The sequence below is a fragment of the Poecilia reticulata genome, linkage group LG5, assembly GCF_000633615.1.
Source record: "Poecilia reticulata strain Guanapo linkage group LG5, Guppy_female_1.0+MT, whole genome shotgun sequence".
Taxonomy (NCBI): domain Eukaryota; kingdom Metazoa; phylum Chordata; class Actinopteri; order Cyprinodontiformes; family Poeciliidae; genus Poecilia; species Poecilia reticulata.
Window position 1 is genome coordinate 17513294 of NC_024335.1, and position 22937 is coordinate 17536230.

The 22937-nt window shown below is 37.6% G+C and overlaps 2 protein-coding genes across 5 annotated transcripts in view; one reads left to right on the top strand and one right to left on the bottom strand.

Moving 5' to 3' along the window:
- Nucleotides 1-18394, bottom strand: part of atxn7 (ataxin 7) — a 32489-nt gene extending 14095 nt beyond the window's left edge. For 2 of the 4 annotated variants that reach the window (XM_008409536.2, XM_008409533.2), the window contains exons 1-5: nucleotides 18251-18394; nucleotides 17122-17217; nucleotides 10572-10784; nucleotides 10295-10363; nucleotides 1215-1319 (exon numbers count right to left, since the gene is read on the bottom strand). In XM_008409536.2, coding sequence (XP_008407758.1) covers nucleotides 1215-1319; nucleotides 10295-10363; nucleotides 10572-10776 — 379 coding nt within the window. In that variant the 5' untranslated portion in view covers nucleotides 10777-10784; nucleotides 17122-17217; nucleotides 18251-18394. Of the gene's footprint in view, nucleotides 1-1214; nucleotides 1320-10294; nucleotides 10364-10571; nucleotides 10785-14919; nucleotides 15167-15856; nucleotides 15939-17121; nucleotides 17218-18250 lie in introns of those variants that run through there. The other 2 variants (XM_017304960.1, XM_008409534.2) reach the window with 2 other exon arrangements.
- A 2237-nt stretch (nucleotides 18395-20631) lies between these two features.
- thoc7 (THO complex 7) lies at nucleotides 20632-22729 on the top strand. The gene is made up of 8 exons (XM_008409532.1): nucleotides 20632-20733; nucleotides 20975-21095; nucleotides 21510-21637; nucleotides 21737-21823; nucleotides 22108-22165; nucleotides 22257-22323; nucleotides 22404-22473; nucleotides 22571-22729. Exons 1-8 carry the CDS (start codon nucleotides 20715-20717, stop codon nucleotides 22630-22632), a joined length of 612 nt encoding a protein of 203 aa, XP_008407754.1. The 5' UTR covers nucleotides 20632-20714; the 3' UTR covers nucleotides 22633-22729.
- The last annotated feature ends 208 nt before the right edge of the window (nucleotides 22730-22937 follow it).

Genomic DNA, 22937 nt, shown 5'->3' on the forward strand with positions numbered 1-22937 from the left:
GGTACTTTATCAAGTATTGATTAAAAAAAATAAAAAATGCAAGGCAGCTCTGATTGAGACTGAACTTGGGTCCTGGAACATCTCCAATGATGTGATTTGCATTGATTTTAAAAATGTTTGTCTGGCCCCCATCTCATCTGATGTCCTTCCTCTTTTAAAAATAATTTAAAGTACATATGTGGAGATTCTTTTAAAAATTAACTAGCTCTTATTTAACTTTTTATTGACCTGGAATAGTTTATGTAAATGATTTTTTGTCTTTTTAGAGTAATTTACTAATTTTACTTTTTGTTTTTGTCTAAAATGTGAAGCACTTTAGTCAACTTATCCAATTAAATGTGTTATATATGTAAAATTGACATCAACAGTGACATTGGATGTGGGAGTTTTTTGTTAAATTAGCTTTAAACAGGTGTAATGCATGGCTTCGCCTTATGTATTTGAGACAGAAGTTGCCCCAGCTACTCTTAAATCATTTGTTTGGCAGCATTTCAGGTTTCTGGTAGGAATGAGAAATGGCAACGGAATGATAGACAAGATCAATATGTAAGAACAACTGATGGCTGGACGTCACACACAATCACTGCAACAGCAACTAGGAAATGGTAAATGTTGTACTGCAGACCATGTACAGTTGAAGCGCTTTCCTAAAGTCTGAAGAGAAACAAAGAAATCTGAAAAAGAAAAACATCAGATTTTTGACTTTGTGGCAAAGCAGTTGATTAAAAGTATTTTTTGCAACATAAACTTGATATTTTAACCTTCAAGATAACAGTTGTGTGCTTAAATGTCATTTTGTTAATCATATCATAGGATTTCTTTTAATCTGCATACTGCCAAATGATTTTAAAACGTGCTCAATATTATTTAACTTCAACAAGTACCCATCCAATGTCGAGACAGTTGTTTATTCACTTTTTAACAGTTTGTAAATGGGTCTTTTATCAATGCATTCTACCACAACTGACCTTTTGAGGACATTTATGACACTGATATTGCCCAAAATGATGATGAATCTGACACTCCTGCTTTACCTGGTAACTACAGGTAAAGCAGTAACATAAATACATCTGTTAAACATCCTCAGAAAGAGCAAAACAAGCCGCATGACTCAGAATCTGCACGTCCATCGGCAGCGTTCCCAAGACCTTGATTTAAGTTTTGTAAACCCAGCCTCACAATGTCCTGACAATCAGCCTTCGAGTGATGCTTACCGTAGTGTGCTTGGAAGGCTTGTGGCTTGACCACATGACCGCAGTGGCTGCACATCACCAGGTAGAAGTCGTCCTGTGCGGGACACTGACCAAATATGGGCATGTCTGTAAACGGTGGACAGAGAGCATTAGTTAAGGAGGGGAAAACAAGTTCAACCTGCATTCATCACATTCATTTAGCTCTGAAACAGTCATTTGTTGTAATAACTTCGTGGTAGCTCCAAACAGGTTCATCTCAGCATAAAGGAACTCCCTTTTTTTATGTGCATGAATGAAAAGATCACAAACTATTAGTAATTAAGTTTTAAAAGCTAATTTACAGCAGGGATGCATAAGACACAACACAATATATTACAGAGTTACAGACTACTTTGTGTCAAACTGCCAAGTAAAATCTTCACAAGGGACTTTGCTCTTACATGGGAGGGAGCTGCAAACACGGATCAGCGCTAGGTTTCTGTTCACCAAGGAGAGCAATGACAAGACGTAGAAATAAGAGAAATGCTGATAAGAATCAAAAATAGGTTACTCAAACCTGCAAACTGAATAAAGTTTTACCCATGGTGCTAACTGGACCGCCTTAGAGACACAAAGAAACGTGGTGGCAACAGAAAGCTGGATTCTTTTAATGTTTTGTACAAAAGCTGATCGTTACTCCCAACGAGTCAAAAACATTTCCCAAAAGCTGTTCGACAGAAATATGTGGGATCAAATAAATGTGGCTGCAACATCAGACCACAAACTCTGAGGGGAGGGACAGAAGGGGGCGCAGAAGAACGACTCACTGCTATACTTGCTAGGATAATCATCAATGAAAAATCTGATAGCTTTTATTTATAGACATGAACCTTTACTGCAGCACACTCGGCTTAGTTTTAATGAAAAACAATAATTAACAACAATGGGAGAAAAAAGAACATGATACGTTGTCTTGGCTTTGTATTCATACCAATTAAACTTTCCCCCCATTTTGTCAAGTTACAAACAAACTTCAAAGCATTTTATTTAGATAAATTCACAAAGACATAGGGGAGTATATTTTTCAAGGTTTCCAACATATTTAACAACAAAAAAGTAACTAAACTGGAAAACCAAAGGCACCACAAAGACTAACGAACGCAGCACACAGAGAAGACGGAGTTTAACATCTTTCAGTCAATATGGAAAATGCTGACAGAGAAACGCCACATGAGCATGAAATCAGCATTTGCATTGAGAAACAAAGTGGTGGCAGAAGCCTGGTGAGGGAAGTCTTTATCCAGCTGGGACAGGGACGCTGGTCGGAGTTGTTGAAAATATACATGCAGTAAAATACAGCTGAAGTTTTAGAAATGGCCCAAAGTCCAGACCATCCAATTTGAATTTAAACTAAACTTGCAGCTGTAATTGAAGAAAGGTAGTGTGAGTGTGTTTGCTCGTTTAAGTAGCCCATTTAGGGATCATTTGTGGTATATTCACAAATGGTGAAGGTCTGCAATAGGGCCAAAGTCTGGTCCTAATGCAGAGGACCCCATCTTTTTTAAGAGTTACAGGTTACATGTAGAGGTTTGATGTGGTTTAAGTTTTGGTTAAAGTTAGGGTAAGTGATTGAGTTTGCCATAAATGCAGGTACAAAAATAAACAAAAGTCAATAAAGTAATAATATGGACAGAAATACAAACTTGTATTTGGTGGTCTGAAAGTCATTACGAACTACCCTCACAAAACATCCAAATAAACCACACTGAAGTTTGTTGTTGTAAAGCAACCAAAAGTAAAAAAGAAAAGGTTTGGTGTTTATGAATACTTTTACATGACGGTGTGCGTGCGTGCAGCCTCTCCGCCCACCAACTCCACCTCACACCTTACATGCCCCTCTCCTGCAAATCGGGAACAGAGTTTCTGTGTTGAAAATCTACAGCCAGAATCAGAAACCACCTCATTTAGGAGGCTAATTAGGAGATTGCCTGGGGTGCTGGGATGAGATGAGCAGAGGAGAGAGGATACAAGAGAAGCCAAGTGGAGCCCCTTTCTCCCCAAGAGCTACTTGGCGATGGTTGTCAAGGGTTCTCCAAACATTACTGGCTGATTCTGGAAGGGAGGAGGGCCATTAAGCAAAGACCGTATAAAAGCATCTACCTGCTGGGCTCCCTCTCAGAGAGGTCAGCGGCAGTGTTTGGATGAATTGACAAGCCTGCAGCTTCTTAATATGTCAATTGGTTGGTCAAGTGTCTCCTTCAGTAGCCGTGGCATGGAAAGGCTTACTTTAGAAAGTCTGGTGTGTGTCATGACATAAAGAGGGGACAGTCTTCTGAGGGATATGAAAGCCATGTATTTTATCTAAGAATAAATTAGTCATTTCTGAAGCCATGTTTGACGAAACATCAGATTTTTGATTTTTTACTTCAAATATTCAAAGCCTGAGCTTACCGATTAAATGTTTCAGAGAGAGCCCCTCCTTGGCTTTGAGGCACAATGGAGAGGTCTTTTATTTTATTTATTTTATTTGACAACATCCCACCTTTAAGATACCTCACTGTATCAGCGATCCACATGCACCACAGAAAAACTAAAACAAAGTGACACGATTCCAAAGCTAGTCCAGAGGAATCGCGCTCTGAACCGGCACAGTGAAAAAGGCGGAATGGGTTTCGCAGAAAAATGGCTGATGATCATGAAGGACTTAGTTTTAGCTACTGATGAGGTGAAAGGTTCATCAATCGATTCAGAACCGCAAGTGCCTAAAGATTTCCACCCGTTAAACCCGGTTATTAAATAACTAGTTTATTAACTGTATCTTGAACAAATGAAATGCCACCATGCTGAACTAGGCCTCTAAATCAGTAAAGTAACACAGACCTGATAAAACCAAACTCAAAGATTTCTGAATGATTGTTCGTTTACCTGTGGGCTTTCTGTCAGTAAATCAGAGAAAAGGATGCTAACTAAATATAAATCAAAAGAGCTATTTATTTGTACAGAAATACTCATTTTTTTATCTTAAACATTAGAATAAAAAAAACAGCCTAGAAATATCTGTTTAGTTGACTTTTCTCCTTAAGGTCCCAATATTTTATACTCTTAAGACAATCTTAGGGTGTGCAACTAAGCCTTCGCTTTATCAGGAAAACATTTATTAGTGAATCTGCTGTTGGATTTTCCAATAAAATGACTTGTGAGTAAGGCATCACATAAAGTATGGGGTATCAATGCAGTGAAAGTCTAACAAGCCTTAAGCCATTATTTGTATATCTGGGACTGGAAAATATTGAATTCATCATCCTTTGTAACTGTGATATTGTGCACATGGTAACAACGGTGATTCAACATACTTTTAGCTCTAGGAGGAACCTTACAATGTGGTCTTCGTTTATTAGGGATGACTGCGGCTCAGAGGGTAAGCGGTCGTCTTGCAATGATTGTAGGTTCAATTCCAGCTTCCTCCTGTAACACGTCACTCAACTTACCTACAGATCTGTGTAGGTAGGTTATAAATGTGTGTAAGTGTTGTGGCTCTGGTGTAAAGAGCTTTGAGTGGTCAAAATGACTGTAAAAGTGCCTATACAAGTTCAGTTATTTACCATTTATAGACCATTTGAAGATGGTGGGGCAAAAGGCCAGAAGAACATAGAACATAGCAAAGCTCAGAACCAAACAAAGAGCTGAGAACCAGGCCGAGGCCTTGGCAACACAAGAACGAAGAGGAGAAATCGAGCCTGCGAGTCTTGGAGGAAAGCAGTGTGAGTCTAGTTAATTTCAGCATCCTCAGCCATGGCAGTGATGGATGAGCTAGGTGTGATCGTAGCGGCTCTAACAGCCTCTGAGCGCCACACATGCTGGCTCAGTCTGACCCGTGGCTGACAGTGGCGCTGCGTTTCCCAGCTTTGCTAACTGTGACAGAGCTACTGTAAAATTCATAAAAAACCCATAACAGCCTGCCGAATTCATAAATCATTAATTGGCCTTTATTTCTACGATGTGTGTGTTCTGGTAATGATCTGCGTGGAAACACAGCTATACCACAGGAGGAATCTAACAGTGACTCATAACGGAGAGGTGAAGTCATCCGCTTCTGGTACCCCTACATCACACACACTCACACACACACACATGCAGACAGACAGTTTGTATGAAGGCAAACTTCTGGCATGATCAGCATGTGTTGATCAGGCTCTATGACACAGACAACAGTCACCGACAGACGCTGCTACATAACAAAGAACGTGTTCCAAGCTGGCTGCAAGTCGGCTAATCTAGCAGTCCTAGCAGAAATTTTAAAACGACCACTCTGCCTGTCAGTCTTCATCTGACCAGGGGAGGAATTAAACTGATATGCTGTCAAATGACATGTCCTCACAGAGATCCAAAGAAATCCCTCTAAAGACTAGTCACTACTTAAAATGGATGCGGAGAGACTATTAGAGCTTAAAGAGCCGTCTCTTTGAAGACACGAACACATGTGGCAATAAAGCTGCGCTCCTGTCACTTGGAGCTTCCAGGAATAGTGTATTGGTCTTAGGATATGTACACAACACACCATGTTGACCAATGAGAATTTAATATTAGATAGAGCTCCAAACAGAAGGCCTGGCTGTAATCCTCAACTTTCTGAAACTCGTGAAAAGTAAAGAAAGATTAGACTGGGATTGGAGCTGCGCAGTAACAGCAAAACACTGGACAGAATGTTGATAATATGACACAATAAATACACAGACAACTGTAAATGTTGTTCACAGCAAAAAGAAGAAAGATTGAGAATAGAAAGGGAAGCTAATGGAAAAAAATAAACTAACTAGAGCCTCACAATATATTGAATCGCTATGGCAATATCAAGATTGCAAAGGACTGTTTGGATGTAACGTTTGGAAGGATTTATGTCGAAGAGTTATACGTTCATTCATTACTATCCACAACATATCTGGCTAGTTAAATGACTCTTAACTCTCCATGAACATCCACACCAGGTTCATTTCTTTAGTCAGTGAGGTACTAAAGTTCACAGAGAAACACGGGGTCATTGTGTTATGCTAAAGAATAAAAAGTGCTAATTGTAATCTATTCCACTATTAACACTTTGCAGCATCAGTATTGCAATATTTTCCTAAAAGCCACTCACCTAATTTCAATTACATTTTATAGATCCTGTTTTGGCTATGTAAAAACTAACGATTCTCAGTGACAAGCCAAACGTCTTAACATACCCCTACAGCATCCAACGCTGTAAAGAGGATATTATTGCCATACAGCACATAATTACTTAAGAGAAATGCTCTAATTAGACTTTTAGATTTTGATGCAGACTTCTGGTTTTATTAGAGGTCTGATTTGTCGATTAGAGGTCAGAAAACTGCTATATTTTAATCACTAGTCATTTAGCTGTGCATCACTACCTCATATTTACAACAATTATTTGCATAATTGATAAAACGATCAAGATAAAATGCCTGATATACTGCGCAACCCTAATTTGGACAAGATGTAATAAAAAAAGATGTTGGTTATTTACTTTTGAGTCATTTTTATTGGCTTTAAAAAAGGAGAAAATCTCATATTCAGAGCTGATACACAGATATTATAGGACAACGCAGACCGTCCAAAAACAACAGAGTTCAACAAAAGCCACTTCCTATGGAAAACCTGGCAGAGATCTTACAGAAGTGTTTTTTTCCAGAGAGAGCAGTGTCTATTGTATTCGGCACAGAGAAGGGCAGAACTGTGCAGGTGTTCAAGACTTGGCAAACTTTGCCGCTGGTCACAAAAAGGAGCAAAGTAGGGAGAGCTCCAAAGCTCTGCTTGAATGGAGTCTATATCAGCAAAAAGCACTTGCGTCATGTTTTCAGACTTAGAGGACAAGAAAGATCAATCTGCAGCTTACATCTTTGACATACAAAAAGCTTAGGGTTGCTGAGGGACTGCACCTGTAGGCAAGAACTCTACACAGCTCACTTCTGGTCTATGCAGGTTAGACTTAAAATTCCTGCTCCTGGGACATCCATACCTTATGATCACACTGCTTTCACATTGACTTGACACTTGGGAGCAAGGCTGTTCCTGCAAGTGTTTAGGTTATAGAACCTCTGAAGCTGCTTGAGGAAGACAGTTCAGCATCAAATATGCAGACTGGTTATGGCTCAAATAGTCACTCAGATCATACAAGTCAATCTAATGCTTACGTCACTTCAAAACAAGCAGCTAAAATCGTAAAAACAAAGGAGCTTGGTTTAAAAATCATTGGCATTGACATAAGCACTAGACACTGAATGTGCGCTGGGCATTTCTTCAATATTCAATAACATCTTGCCCTGTTCCACAGTGCAGTCCTCTTTGTGGCCGTCGAAATCACGTCAACGCTTGTTGTACAGTTGTTGTTTGTCATCCTCATGTTATCTGCATCGGACTCTGCTGAACGTCCTAATCTGATGCGTGAAAGCTTACCACTTCACATCATGACCATCTCCGTTTTGTGGCTACCTACTTATGCCGGATCAGTTGAAATTTCTGTAACAACTCTGATCCGGGTGGACTCTTCTAGGTGATCAGATGTGCAGAACATTTATAGATCTCAGACTGAAAGCAGGACCTGACGGGGAGCTTGAGCAATTGGCTATCAACGATCACTGGACAAACTGCAATGTGTATCTGTGATTTGGTCTCTGAGGGTGTCCCTAATTTATGTGCAAAACTATCATTTCAACTAACTGTACAACCACTAAAGTTGCTTTTGTAAAACATTTTGGTTTTCTAAACTCACATAATTTTACTCGACCAGATAGACACAACTAAAGCCAGGTTCATGGTGTGTGAATATTGGATGCCCAAATCTTTCCTTCTGAGGGAACGCCAAGAAACTCTCTAGTCTTGAGCTTGATTTGGTGTGCGACGCAGTGTGATGAGGTTCTTTGAATAACCTTAAACTCAAACTCGGGTATCTATTGTAACAAAACGGATTCTTTAATCAAGTTAGCAATTTGGCCATCTTGTCACCCACTACATCCTGATCAAGCTTTCTACCTAATCTGTCCCATTAGCCTGGAATAGGACAGATTAAAAAAAATAGCATTTTGTATTGATGCTCATTCAAAATCTTGGCCTGAAATCAGGACATAGATCAGTATATGAGACGTTACAAATATATAAATTATAAACCGACGCCAAGCAGCTCAGACAGGCAAATGACCACATTCTGTGTGCCGTCTGCTCAAATATTTATAAATTGTGCATCACATCAGGACTCCAGAAAATAGTCCTCTGATAGTTCCTAAATTCTGTACTGAATTGGACAAAACTACATTTCTAAACACATCCTCAGTATGTGTAGAACAATATTCCTACCAGGCTGAGCCCTGGTTAATCTCTTTGCCATCTTGTTTAATGAAGAAAAAAAAAAAAAAACCTTTAAGTTAAAAGAGTTGCAGCTTTTAACTTGTTTTTTTAAATATGTGGGACACCTTTTTAATGTCTTGTGTATTTTATTCCTTTTTGTTTTATGGTTGATTTTAATTTTGTGTTTCCAAGACCATGTGATAATGGAGGAAAAGTTTGTCCTTCATCTTGACCACAAGTCTCTGCCAGAAGAGAGATTGTATCCCAAAGAGGACATTCTGGGCTAAAATAATGGCAAAGCTCAGGGATTGTTTGTTTTGCTGACATGACTTCTAAAGACATAGGATATTCCCTCTGTTGTGTTGTAAATAATGCAATAAGAAGTAAAAATATACAAGTTAAATCCATAAAATGTTGATCCTGTAATGGAAGAAAATTGACTAAAGCTTCAGCAGAATAGCAGCCGGTATATATTTTATGCCGGTTTCTACAATGAATTTAATCCCAACTTTTTACAAAAGGAAAGAAGAAGCCTCCTCTTACAAACAGTCTTTGTAACTACAGCCTTTTTAGAATTAGGTCACTGTGATGGCTTGGGAAAAGGTTTTGTTTTAAGGACATAACACTGAGATTCAATTAAGAATTGTTTGTTTCTACAAAGAGTTAAATTGCTGCTTTGAAACTTTATAGCAAATTGACTTAAAGCTTTTTTTACATGCTAAATGGTACAAATGGAGACACTTAGCAATAAAATTAGCTATGCAACCATCAGTGTGCTGACGTTTATGCTGTAGTCACTTTACGATAAATAGCACTCCCGTCCTCTCAAAAACGGCTTCTATTTACTTTTGCGAGTTGCAGTTTTGAGGGTTTCTGTTTTGAACGAAAACATCCATAGTATAATTTCCTTTCTTTTTTCCTCTATGAAAGCAATATTTTCAGGGAAGTCATTGCTGAAGTTTTGGTTTAACAAGCACATTTAGTTTCAAATGAACCAAATAATCTTAATTTCAGGATTTAACTAAAATAATGAATTTTAAAAACGATACAAGCTGAACGTCTCCTTGATTCAAGCCAGGATATTATTTATTGTTTTCTTATATTAGTGAAAATATATTCTACAATAACGATTGTGGCTTTGAGTTCAATAAAAAATTTTAAAAAAAAGTTCAATCACCTACACACATTCTAACTACTTAAAAGAGACATCATTTATCAAATGTCGTTCATTGAAAGTTTTATGGCGACATTCGAGTTATTTTGTAAAACAGACATTTTTGTTGTGCTTTTTTGGGTCACAACCTTTTACTGGTTTAAATGTAACTTGAAGGCCTTACATTTAATTTCAGCTTTAAAAGGCTGCAATTGCCTTTATTTTTAGCCTGGGAACATGAAGTTACACTACTCTTAATTCAGGTGTAGTAGTTTCTTTTAAGACACAACTATTTAGACATTTCCTCACATACATAAAGAATCGTCCTAAATCTGTGTTGCAGAGAGAAAAGAATAAGCAGTGAGTATGTTTGGGCCTAAACTTAACTGCTGACTCCTATTGTTTTTGTGTACAGATGTAAAGGTGAAACTAAGCACGTTAACAACCATGTTTCATATTCAATAGCCAGTTGTTTACGTTGTTGTTGATGCGCATGAGCTATAGTAAGTTCTGACTGAACCAAACGCGTAAAGTGTTTTGAGCCACTGTGTTTTATGTTCAAACCCCTAGAACCAAAATACACCTTTGGCCCTACAGCGAAAAAAAAAAAAAAAACAACACTCACCTTCTCTGCACAAACGCATGGCTTCTCGATTTTTCCCTAAGTCTTTGAAACTTTCCTCCGATTCAGCACCTGAAAACAAGGCGATCCGACACAGGCACAGATAAATAGTTGCACTTGCTTGTCTGACCGTGCTGCTGCTACCAGTAGCGTTTCTTCATATCCAGCCTAAAAACTGCATGCAATCGGCCAAATCAAAAAAAAAAAAAAAGGACGGGACTGGCAACTGTCGCGCTTCCCTTCGCTTCATCCCGCACATTCGGGACGCCGAGGAACTCACCGTCGTGTCCGTGGAGTTTGGCGGCGTCGACCCAGCTGCTCCAAGGCTGTCCCAGCATTATTTCAGGACTAGGCAGCGATCTCCGCTCCGCAACAGTCGCCATTGCTGTGGAGCCTTCTCCCCGCTGGATCTGCTGCTGCTTCAGCTGCTGCCTGGCCGCTCGGCGCTGCTCCCCCCTGACGTCATCCTCGGCCCTTTCCGACATTCTTTCCGCTACAATGTAACAACAGAGAGAGTCAGCTATGGGCGAGCTCGGGATAGGACGGCTTTCTTACCTACTGAATATTTAAAACGGCCGGCACTTGTGTTATTTTTTCGCAGACGACTCTCTCAAATGAAAAAAAATAAAATAAAATAATTAAATAATTTAATTAACCATCCTGTGCGCGTTACTTCCTATGTATTGAACAGACCCAAGTCTCACTGGCAGTTCAGCTGGAGGTCTCTGGGTCGTAATCTAGGTAACACTAACGCTTGTGCGTCACCTGACTCGTATGTGTTCATAAGCTTTGTTTCTTCCACTATGCAGAACCCATATTGAAACGATAGCTTTGCTATAGCATTTTGCATTAAATTAAAAAATAATATGAATATATCGAACACTCCAGGGCCACTTTATTAGGTACAGTATATCTTGCTGGTTCTATCAGACATGACCCAGAACAAGGAGTCGGAAACACATCTGTGGTCAGCAACAACAATGAGGTAGACCGTGATGTTGAAACAATGCTCAGTTGGTACTAATGGGCCAAAGAAAATATTTCCCACACCATTACACTACCACCAGCAGCGTTGAACGATGAAACACAGCAGGATAGACTCATGCGTTCGTGTTTTTGCATCAGCTTCCAACCCCACCATCCGAATGTCACAGAGGAAATCAAGACTCGCTGGACCTGGCAACCTTTTTCCAATCTGTTATTGTCCAATTCTGCTGAGTCCGTGTAAATATACGCCTCAGTTTCCCGTTATTAGCTGATAAGAGTGACAGCCTGTGTGTTTTTCTGCTGCTGTAGCCCACCTGTGTAAAGGTTTGATATGTGGGTTCAGATATAGCCATCAACATACTTGGGTGTAACACCTGATAATTTGTACTAATATGGAATTTCCATCATCTTAAAGCAATCTCCTCAGAAAAAGATATATTTGTCCGCACAGATGCACCTTACTGGATGTTTTCGAACCATTTTCTGTGAAGTTGAGAGATGGTTGTGTGTGAAAACCCAAGAACAGCCCAGAGGTGACACACCCAAACCAGTGTGTATATGCAAGCAATGGCTTTGAATAAATACTGATGATGACACAATGTTTGTCAGTCACTAAATATTTATGTTAAGCAAAAAGAAAAGTTTTATTTTTCACATTTTTTTTGTTGCAAATACCCTTTAAAAGAAACATTTAAAAAAAAATGCAAACCTGAAAAGTGTGACATTCACATGATGCTGCTCATTCGCTATTGTTCTCAAACATATATTTGAAGTCTTTAAAAAAAAGCTGTCCTGAAGTTAAATTAAGATAATTATTGACATCGAGTTTAATTTTGGGGTATCAAAGTAAAGAAAACTTAAGTTTTGTAAAAATGTTCTGAAAATGATGTCTTTATTCAACTTTGCAAAATGTACCACTGAAGTCCAGGTAAGGTACATTTTGTTCGTTTTGAAAAAAAATAAAAAAATCAAGCAATATGAATAATGAATAATTTCCACAACCTTTCCTTGTGGAAATAAGAGTGGAAAGGGAACAGACAAGACTCTGTCGGTAGAACACTACGATACCGTATGACTGGGTAAGATGGTAAGTAGCACCTTTTCAGAGTATTAGAACTGTACACAAAAGAAGAGATGAAATAAGAAACCAATAACTGGGTAAATCTTACCTCTCCGTTTTTAAAATGCACTATTGGATTCAGAATCTCAGTACGTATACCCTTCATGTGCACAGACTGGATATGCATGGCTTGCGTTGTGCAATCTATGTCCACAGCTTGGAAAACAGTTTCTTCCTGCTAAGAACAAGGAAGTGGGCCAGTGTGTGCAGGGCTTGTGTTGCATGTGGGACACTGATGTTTTGCCCAAAGGTGTGGATTCTCTTAAACCGTGCCGACTGCCGAGTTGTCAAAGTAAGATGATGTAAAAAAAAAAAAAAAAAAAAAAGGAAAAAAATAGCTCAATATTACTCCTTGGACTTTTAAGAAAATCCCTCTGTTATACAAGCATTATTACAAAACAAGGTTAATTTTACTTTCACTTTCTAAATGATGACTCCTGATCCAACAGCAAGAAAAAAACAAGACTTTTTAAAAATGAATATTGTACCATTGAGAAAATAACACACTGGTGATAAATGCCTTCTATCTTTCAGCTCTTTTGTGTACACTAAAGCTGTTAGAATGAGAAGACAATGTGATTTCTTGATGTCTAAAATAAAAGGCATATTGGAATGTCCTCTTAATTGTCTTCACCTGCCTGTGCACTTTTAAGTTAAGAAACTACACCAAATTGGAATTAACAACCTCAAGTTAAAGATATTTTTAGTGTTAGTATCAGATAACGACTAACCGCTCATTTTCTTCAATCTTAATTTTAGCTGTTACAACCACACCTCTGAGATATGGATTCCTTAGTCTCAACCATTGAAAATAATTTTCTTTATGAACTGTGTTTAGAAACCACAAGCATAATACAGTTTTCAAATGAAGATTTCATTTTGTAAAAGAAAAAAAGGATATCAAAACCAACCTTTCCTTGTGTGAAAATATAAGTGGGACTGATATTTGTCAATGTGGAAAAGGTTACAAAGTCATTTTTATAGCTCTAAAGCGTGAGACTCCAACAAACCACAGTGAGAGTTGTTTTTCACAAATGAAAATGAAAAAAAAAACCTGGATCAGTAGCGTACCTTCCTGGGAATGGCTGGCCTACCAAAATTACTCCAAGAGAGAACATCATCCAGGACGTGTCTAAAGAACAACATCTAAAGCGCCACAGGCACCACTTGCCTCAGTTAGGTTCAAAGTTCATAATTGAACAATGAAAAGACTGGGCAAAAAATGGTACATATGGGGTCAAGACCACTGCTGACTGTGATTGACAAGACTTTTGGGGAAACAAACTGTGTTGGAACAACAGTAATGTTTTCGAAAGGTGTACGTCCCATTACATCACATGTAAAACTATAACAGCATCTCAGAGAAAGAAGCTCATAGTCAGTGGCACTAAAAGTGCATATGGGTGCTGCGCTAGAGAGGGTGCTAAAACAAAATTATTTCTAAGTATTTTCTCTATTTAGAAATAGAGAAAATACTATTCTCTAGTATTGTGCATGTGTAAATGGTGTAATCAATAGAGACACAGACCGATTAGCCAACCCTCTGCTCCTTCACCTTCACGCATTCAAGTGCGTGTCCCTTCGAGTGTGGGGGTGCGCTTTTTGATGTTTCTTTTTTATTTCTTTTTAATCACGTTGTCATCTGATGACAGGCAGCTACACATGGAAAGAAAGAAAAGAAAGAGAAGGGAGACTGATAGGAATGTTGTAAGGATGAAAAAGAGCTTTTGCAAATGTTTTAAAGACAGTCGGTAAGTTATGTCAGTCTATGAAGAGGAAGCTAGAATTCAGGCAAGTTACTAGTAAAATGACAGGACATTGTGGCCCTCAACTGTGTGCTGTAGTTACAATATAGCAGATTAGGCTAAGGAAAATAAAGAAACTTGTTTGTGGTTATTTTGCTGTTCTGACAGTCGCCAACAGTAGCGCCTTATAATGTACCAGCGTACACTTCAGAAAGTATCGTTTCAGTCAAACATGGAGATGGCATTGAGATAATTTGGGGTAATGTTGTAGCTTTAGGACCTAAACAACTTGGTGAATTCAACTCTACCAGAAAACCCTGATTTGCCATAAATTTAAACAAATACAAATTTAAGGCCTTATAAAAGTTTTGACTTAAATATGATCGAGACGGTGCTGCATAATTCAAACTAAAAGGCTGAAAAGGCATTTCTAGATCCACTGACAACAACTTTAAGTGATTTTCTATAACGTGTTTCATGCCTAAAAACCCTCCAACATTGTTGAATTAAAAACAATTCCTCAAAACAGTAAGCAAATACTAATCCCTTAATAAATCAAGTCATCATTGGAAAGTTGTGTTTTACTCAATTTATTTTGGTTTTTTCTGTTTGAACTTTCATCATCTGCATCATTTGAGCCAGTAATCTAATTCTGACATTTTTGCCATTTAAAACTAAATGGTGCAACTTGCGTGTTACTTGAAGATGTTGTTACATTTAATTGTACACCTGACACTAGAAATCTACAGGTACATCAACTGAAATAAAAGTCCTACCTGGAACACAATTTCAGTACAGTTTTGGTGTAAACCATAAATCCTCACAGGGTGATGACCATGTCGTTGCTTTGCCGTTTTGATTGCTGAAATGGTGTCCGTTACAGGACCATGCTCCATTTTGTACTCGACTGAAACATGTTTTTATATCCACCTTGGCAACCAACAAGTTTAAATGATTTTCTATCATCTAATGATGGGAAATGTGATACTGCGCATTAAATATTTTATCAGCAGGTCGTCACTTAAGAGTTGTTTTGTTTCAATCTGCGTTTGAATATAATCTGCTATATTTTATAGGAGTGCATTGGTCCAGACAGGGATCATAACAAAATTAAATGGTTTTCAGACAAAAAATAAATAAATAAATGCGATATAATCAAACATTTTACCATTTTTAGGAATATTTATTTTTCCTACGCATGATTAACTAAAATTAAAAACAAACTGCATTCAGTACGCTTTAAATCTTGAATTCAAAGTGGTTTGTTTACAGACACAAAATGGTAGTAAAAAGGTACGAAATGGCAATGCGTAGGTACGATTTAGGGGAAGGAATTGTAAAATGGGGGAACTGAAATGAAGTCAGTCACACATGACACAAGAAAGTAGCAGTTCTTATAAACATCATCTTGCTGATTAAGACCAAACAAAATCTTAGTAGTTCATTACAGCCGCACAAAAATAAAACAAAAAAACAAAACCATCACAATCCAAAGCTTGGTTTGGCTTGATTTGCAACTATTCTTTTGATTTTTTTATAATTTTTTTTTTTAAAGCACAAATTACTTTTTCAAGCTCCATTTCAATTGTATAAACTAAGTTCTTAACAAAGCCTAGAGGAAGATAAGTAACCCAGTTGGGGCTGAAATTATACAGAGATTACTCATAACTTCATAGGTGGGGTTTGCAGTTATTACTCATCAGTCGGTCTTACCCTGCTTCGGATTTACATATCTGTCTTACTCATCTTCTCCTGAGCTCATAAAATGGTCCAACTTGAAGTTGTAACCCAGGAACTGTAACGTCGAGAGGGAGAATACTAAGAACAAGAAGAAGCTAGAAAGTAATCCCACAACCACTTTTACAAATGAACAAAACTGAAGTACATCTCTTTATTTTATAGCAACTATGCATCAGCTTTATCAGTAGTGCAACTTTGATATGCAAGCAAAAATGGCTGATATTTTTTAAAAACAACCACATAAAATGCCCCTAATCCACTAATTACATCTCAGTAATATTGAAAAAGATTTTTTAAAAATCAAAACTGTTGTAGTTTACCAAAAAAGCATTGCAAAGCGCTTGCCGTCCTGTCCTTGCAGCAGACTGTTAACCAACCTGAGCAAATCAAGAAAGTCAAATGAGAGTAGAAAACTGTCCTGTGGTCTAACAACTGAAAATGTGAAAGTGTTTATGGAAATTATGGACTACACTTACTCTGAAAGTAACAGTCAGCATCTTACTTTGAGATTTTGGAAAGAAAACAAAACTGGGCAGTTTACTTTTTCTCAAAGAAAGAACATAAAGAGGGAAATCTGAAAGGTGTGGCATGTATGTCCAAAGGTCTTCAAAAGTCACCTAACTGGTTAATTAGAGCTCACCTATGCATAAATTAATCTCAGTATGAATCCGGTTGTCCGGTGGAGGTCTCAGAGGTTTGCTAGAGAACATTAACAGGATCAAACAGGAACATAAAGAAAAATGAACACAGCAGGCCGACAGGTCAGGGAGAAAGTCACAGAAAGGTTTAAAGAAGAGTTAATTTCACAACACTTGTAGCTTTAGCAGCAAATAAAATGCAAACTATATTTTATTCAATTTTTGTTTGTGAGATAAAAATGATGTGCTACATTTGCTGGTCTATCACATAAAACACCAATAAGCTATTTCATGAGTTTGTGGCTTCAACGTCACGTATTCAGAGAAAGAACCACAGATGTTGCCTAAACACTACTAAACACTACTAAAAACCAAAATGAACAAAGAACAGAAAAAATTATATACAAATTATGTTTTTGTTAGTGACGTTATGAAAGAACTCAACATTTTTGGAAGTCCAGTTGTATTTCACAGAAACCTGAAGTTTGCGAAGAAGACATGAAACAGGGCTGCTTCACAACTGACTTACCAAACCTCAACACGCATAACTTTTTAAGTGTGACAATTATAAAACGTATGGAAGAACCTGTGAGATCTTACCTTGACAGAACAAGAAACAAGGAGTTTATTTTAATGTGATCAGCCAATCCTCATCGGCTTTAGTGTTTGCAGGCTGGCACACACCAGAGAGGATATCTGGAGAAAAAACAAAACAATACATACCGACACAGATAATTATGCAGGGTAAATTAGGCTAAAGTGGGTCAAATCACCACTTTGCCAAGTCACGTCTTCATTTTACTAAATAAACTAAATAAACTAAATAAAAACAATGAAACAAGTCATTGTTTCAAAAGTAAGCTGTCGTACATTGATTTATGTAGAAATAGTCAAATTTGATTTCAGTTTCTACACTTCAAAGCATATGTTGTTGTATGATGTACTTTAAGTATGTGTGCTTGGGGGGGAAAAACCCAACTTTTCCTACTAGAATATAAACAATTGTTTAAATCTGCAAACATGAGTAATTGTGGCTGCAAGTTAAAACATCTTTTTGTGGTTAATAATGGCGACATAAACTAGTTTTGAACATATTATGATCAGAATGTCACAATAAATCAGGTAAACTCACTTAAAGCAGCCTGTGGAAGGGATGAGCATTAACATTTACAATGAAATCAACTATCTCATCACAGTGAATTTATTTTTTTGCATACTTTGTATGTGAATTTATTCACATATTTTCACGTCAGAGTGGTATTTAAACTCTACATCCACGGCGCATCGAAATTAACTAAACATTTATAAGGGTTACATAGAGAAATGTCTCCGTTGGCAACGAGCAGGTGCAAATGGGGTAGCTAGCGGGTAGCAGCTACAAGACACAAACAAGAGGCAGCATTTTTAGCTAACGTTGCTCCTGTACTTTTTTTTTTACTACATTTGTAACAACACAAACTATACTATCTAGATGAATTCTCTTTAAACCCCAATAAAAACTAACCACCAACATCTGGCGGAGTCATATTTGTCAAAAAGAAAGTATGTTTGAGTAGTCCTGTACTATAAATAAGCTCCATTCAGAGTGCCACTGGGGCTGGTACTTCACAGCAGCGGTGGCTAACTGTTACATTAGCCTGAAGCCAGCCATGGCCAGCATTAGCGAGGAAGCTGCCAGAAGCCTGACAGCACAGCGGCGGTCACGGAACGACGACAGCCGGGGACTTACCGAGGCCCTGGGTACTGGAGCTCTAAATGTGTCCCCAGGTCGGTGAACAGCAACTGGATGCACGGGGTGAATGACAAAGAGGGCGGTGGGAGAGAAACGAATGCAGTGTTCAGCTTCTAAGGAGGTCTTCTCCTGGTGCTTCCATGTCTGTTTACCAGATTGCATTCTGGGACAGGGACGTCACTGGTGATGTGTCGCGAGCGAGCGAGTCAAGTCGCTGTGCCGGCTCTTTTTTGTGAACGATGGAAATACAAAACCTGAGTGAAGGCAATATTTAGTGCATTATGTGTGTGTGTGTGTGTGTTGTTGATCTTTTTTAGCAGTATGATATTAGTTGTAAAGCTTATAGTGCAATTTGTTTGAATTGTGAGAAGAAGTACTAGTGGCTCTTACATGAGTGCTGCTCAATTCAAATTCCTCCATCTATGCCTTGTATTTTAAAGAATCTGTGGAACAGTTTGGCCATTCATTATATTGTAGGGCTCGCCTTTGTCTTAAGTTATCTTAGTAATATTATAAGAATTGTTAAATGTTTTATACATAGCACAGATTGAATAACGTTAATAGCTTTCAAGCTGTAAATTTCTCTGTCTACCCTAGTTTAGATTTGATAAGTCTAAATATTTTAGGCTTTGAGACAAAGGTGATCACAGATTTCTTACAAACTGTGAAACTGTAGTTTCATTTAGTACTGAATGGGATTTTTACTATTATTTTTATTTAACCATGAAGGGCTTGTTGAGATTTAAAATTTAATTTACAAGAGAGACCAGAAATGTTGACACATATAAAATCTTCAGTGTTGTTATGTCATTTTCTTTACAATTATAAAAACAAACGACATGACATGAAATGACATGACAATAAGCAGTTCAAAAATCTTGAATCTGGTTTACTTTTTTGTGCAGGATGTTTCATGTTACTTCCTGACACGCTGCATGCTGAGTAAAGTGCCATTTCCCAAGCAAATGCTGAAAGAATATATAATTTCTGAGTTCTAAGAGGCTAAAATCTACTTGAGCTCCCTCCACTCCAGTCAACTCGACATGAGGTTTTGCACCTTTCTCATGAAATAAAACCCATTTGATGGACTTTCAGAAGCCAGCCGTTCAAACAGGTCACATCCTGGGATGTCACAGAGCCAGTGAATGATTCTGCATCTTCCAAAATTGTTTTTCATTCTGTGTCCATCCTGGCAGCACATTCAATAAAGGCAAGGAGAGTATATCCTGGCGTAAAGTAGGACCTCTGTTATTGAACATGTTGCTAATTTATAAAAAAAATTAAATGGAATCAATACATTTACATTAACAGTACAAAGAGGAATTTATAACAACACAGTTAAAACCAGACATGAATGCAGTGCAATAAATACATTACTGTCTGTAGAAGAAATTAACATGGATGAGAACCCTTAAAATGACTTTCTGCTTATACGTTAAGACCCAATAATGATTGCTGTATTTAGGAAATAGATTACTTGGTACTACTTTAAATACTGGCAATATCTTACAAATGTGTACATCTACATACTAGAAAAGTATCAACGTCACATTTAAATGAATAATTATGAGAGCTAATGGGGATTAGATTGGAAGCTAAATGGTTGTTGACAATGAATTGAGTAAATGATCCGGATCTTACAAAAGAGTTCTAACGCCCATCAGACGTCGGTGCGCGAGGACGTAAAGTGCACGCGCATTATCGTTTGGTCTTTTTTGTCTGCAATAAAAATACACAGACAAATGACTGAGCCGAATAAAGTAAAAACGATTAAGATTAAAATATGAGTCAATAATAAATAGGGAGTACAATACAGTGAAAAGTGTTTTCCCCACTCATTTTTTTGTTCTAGTTTTTGCTCTTCTTCGTCGCACTTAAATCTTCGCCGAGTTGCCTATGCAATCCAGGGAAGAAAGGCTCAACTTCTGCTTGTGAAAATTTCTGTGATATTAGGATGTTAAACGGTAAAAGCACCACCTATCTTGGATGTTGTTTTGGTTTATTAAACTGTAGTGAAACTCTAAACGCCCAGAGTAGGAGGATTTCGTCATCAATTAACTATATCATATTTTGCAAGTTGTAAGTCAAAAATGTTCTCGTGAAATTACAACTGTAGTAAAACTATGATTTTTATTAATGATTTATTGTCGTTTCATTACCTTTTACCAAAATAGCAAACTGCAATGAGAAACAATAAAATATAGATAAACCTCGCTTCCAAATAAACAGTTCATTCTTTATTTACAAAAGGAATTAAAGTAATTGAAAATATTTGTTTTAAGCTTACTAAATGGCAAATGCATTGTGAATACGATTACATCTCAAAGAAGAATACGATTACATCCACGATATTCAAACTTCTACAGCTCAAACGTCCTAAGCAGCAGTTCCTTTTACCACCAGAGGTGGCAGTATGGGCTGAAAACGTGTCTGTAAGCAGAAGAAGAACATCAATAACACCATGGGGGCTGTTACCGATGGTAAGTAATTGTGCGATTTATTCGTTTTATCTTTTAGTTAGAACTCATTTTCTATTACCGTCTTCTCAACCCTGTAAAGAATCAACATATAAAAGCGGTTTAATTATCAACAACCATTAAATTCCACACAAAAAGTCGTCTTTACTAAGAACAGCTAACATGCTAACAGCTAAGTCAGTAAGTAGCCTTCTAGTAGCACACTTTTGAGCGTGCCCACTTACCTCCCTGGTCTGTGTCGCAGATGAAGTTATAAGAAAGCGACTTCTCATTGACGGTGACGGAGCTGGAGATGACCGCAGAATCAACCTGCTGTTGAAGAGTTTCACTAAATGGTGCCACTCTCCTGGGAGCCCGGAGGAAGGGTGAGCGAGTTTACACACTAGTCTGGACCTCGGTGTGTTGGTTCATTAAATAAAATATTTTCTTGAATTGCTACGTATGTGATATATTTAATGCTGAGCACAAGTTTGGGTGAATTGTAGTAGTGCTCTGTATCTACAAAGTTCCTCAAAAAATTTAATAGAAAAGGAAATGTGATGTGGAAAGATGGTTTGTATTTTCAGAGCTCATCACCTGTCCCATGTGTATTTTTCCTTCCGTCTGTTTAGATCTATCCAGGCAGACCAGAGTAGAAATAGAGTTCATACATTTATAGTGAGATTTCTTATTAAAACGGGTCAAGAAGGACAGAGATGTTTGCAAATTTGCTGCAGGATTTTAAAACGCATTCACAGAAATCCTGTTCTTTGGAGCTCAACTGTTTTCTGTGTGTGCAGGTTTACCCAGTATCAGAGGATGCTGGGAACTCTGGCTCAGTGTGAGTTTTCTATGGGGAAAACGTTGATGGTTTACGACATGAATCTTCGGGAAATGGAGAATTACGAGAAGATTTACTCAAACATAGGTAGGAACTGTTTCCATCTATCAAGAGTCTCTAATATCGATATCTTTTGGCAAATAATTAACTAAAATGTTTGTGGTTGTTTGTTTTTGTACATTCAAGAGCAAAACATCACGTCCGCTCATGACAAGATTGCAGAATGCAAAAAAGAAATACAGAGGGCGAAGAGAATACGAAAAAATCGACAAGGTAAAGTTCTGTGATGTTGGTACTTTTACAAAACTTGGCAAAGTACTGATGAGCTTTTAAATGTCATACAAGTAAACGTCAAAGTATTTTATTGGGATTTTATGTGGTTGAAAAAGTTGTGCATAACTGTGATGTGGAACCAAAAAAGTTTTTTTGTCTCATCTGACCCAACCACATTCTTCCACTAGTCACTGTATTCTTCTAGGGAGATATATTTCTATTTTTTATATTTATATTGTTTTGGATTGTCTGAATATTGTAAACGTTTGCATGCGTTCTTCCAGAATATGATGCTTTGGCAAAGATAATCCAGCAGCATCCAGACCGGCATGAGACCCTCAAGTAAGCCAGCATTTTATAATCCACACCATCTTTTGTTTTTAGATAATTTTCTTTAAAGTCATGTGTTTTGTTTTGTTTTGTTTACTTGAAGGCAGCTGGAGGCATTAGACAAAGAACTCCAACATTTGTCTCACATTAAGGAGAACGTGGATGCAAAGGTAAAGAAAATTCATTCATTCTCTCTTCTGTTTAGATGTAAGTTTCTTTCTTTTTTATTTGACACCCATCTTCTGTTCAGTTGGAGTTGAGGAAGAAGCAGTTCCATGTTCTTCTCACCACCATTCAGGAGCTGCAGCAGACACTTGAGAGTAAGGATTTTTTTTCTCCCTAGTGGCACTTAAACTTTAAACTGTAATATATTAAAACCAAAGCCCTCTCTACATTGCTTATCATTACTTTTCCCAGATGACGAGAAATCAGACAACGACGACCAAAGTCAGGAGAGCCCTGCGCAGAATGGAGAATGAAATCTTTCTAGATTTTTAACGGAACTGATTTTAATAATTCCTCTTTTTTTTCTTTTTTTTTTGTATGTACTTTTTGAATAAACTTGACTTGCACATATGTGTTTCTGTGTGTAATGCATTTGACTTATTTTTCTTTATTCCACACTGCATACCAAACAAAGATCAGAGTGATGTAAATATTATAGGAGCATAAATTAAGATTAAAAAGTTTGAATTTGCATTTTGGATATTTAAAGACCATGTTTGTTCACTGGTAACATTGAAGAGGAGAGCATGTGTTCAGCTGCTTGCTTTAACGTTTAAGA

Excerpts from the sequence above, each read along its gene's own strand:
- thoc7 (XM_008409532.1), top strand. Across the intron at positions 21,096-21,509 it reads CCTGGGAGCCCGGAGGAAGG|GTTTACCCAGTATCAGAGGA; the intron begins GTGAGCGAGTTT and ends CTGTGTGTGCAG. Across the intron at positions 21,824-22,107 it reads AATACGAAAAAATCGACAAG|AATATGATGCTTTGGCAAAG; the intron begins GTAAAGTTCTGT and ends GCGTTCTTCCAG.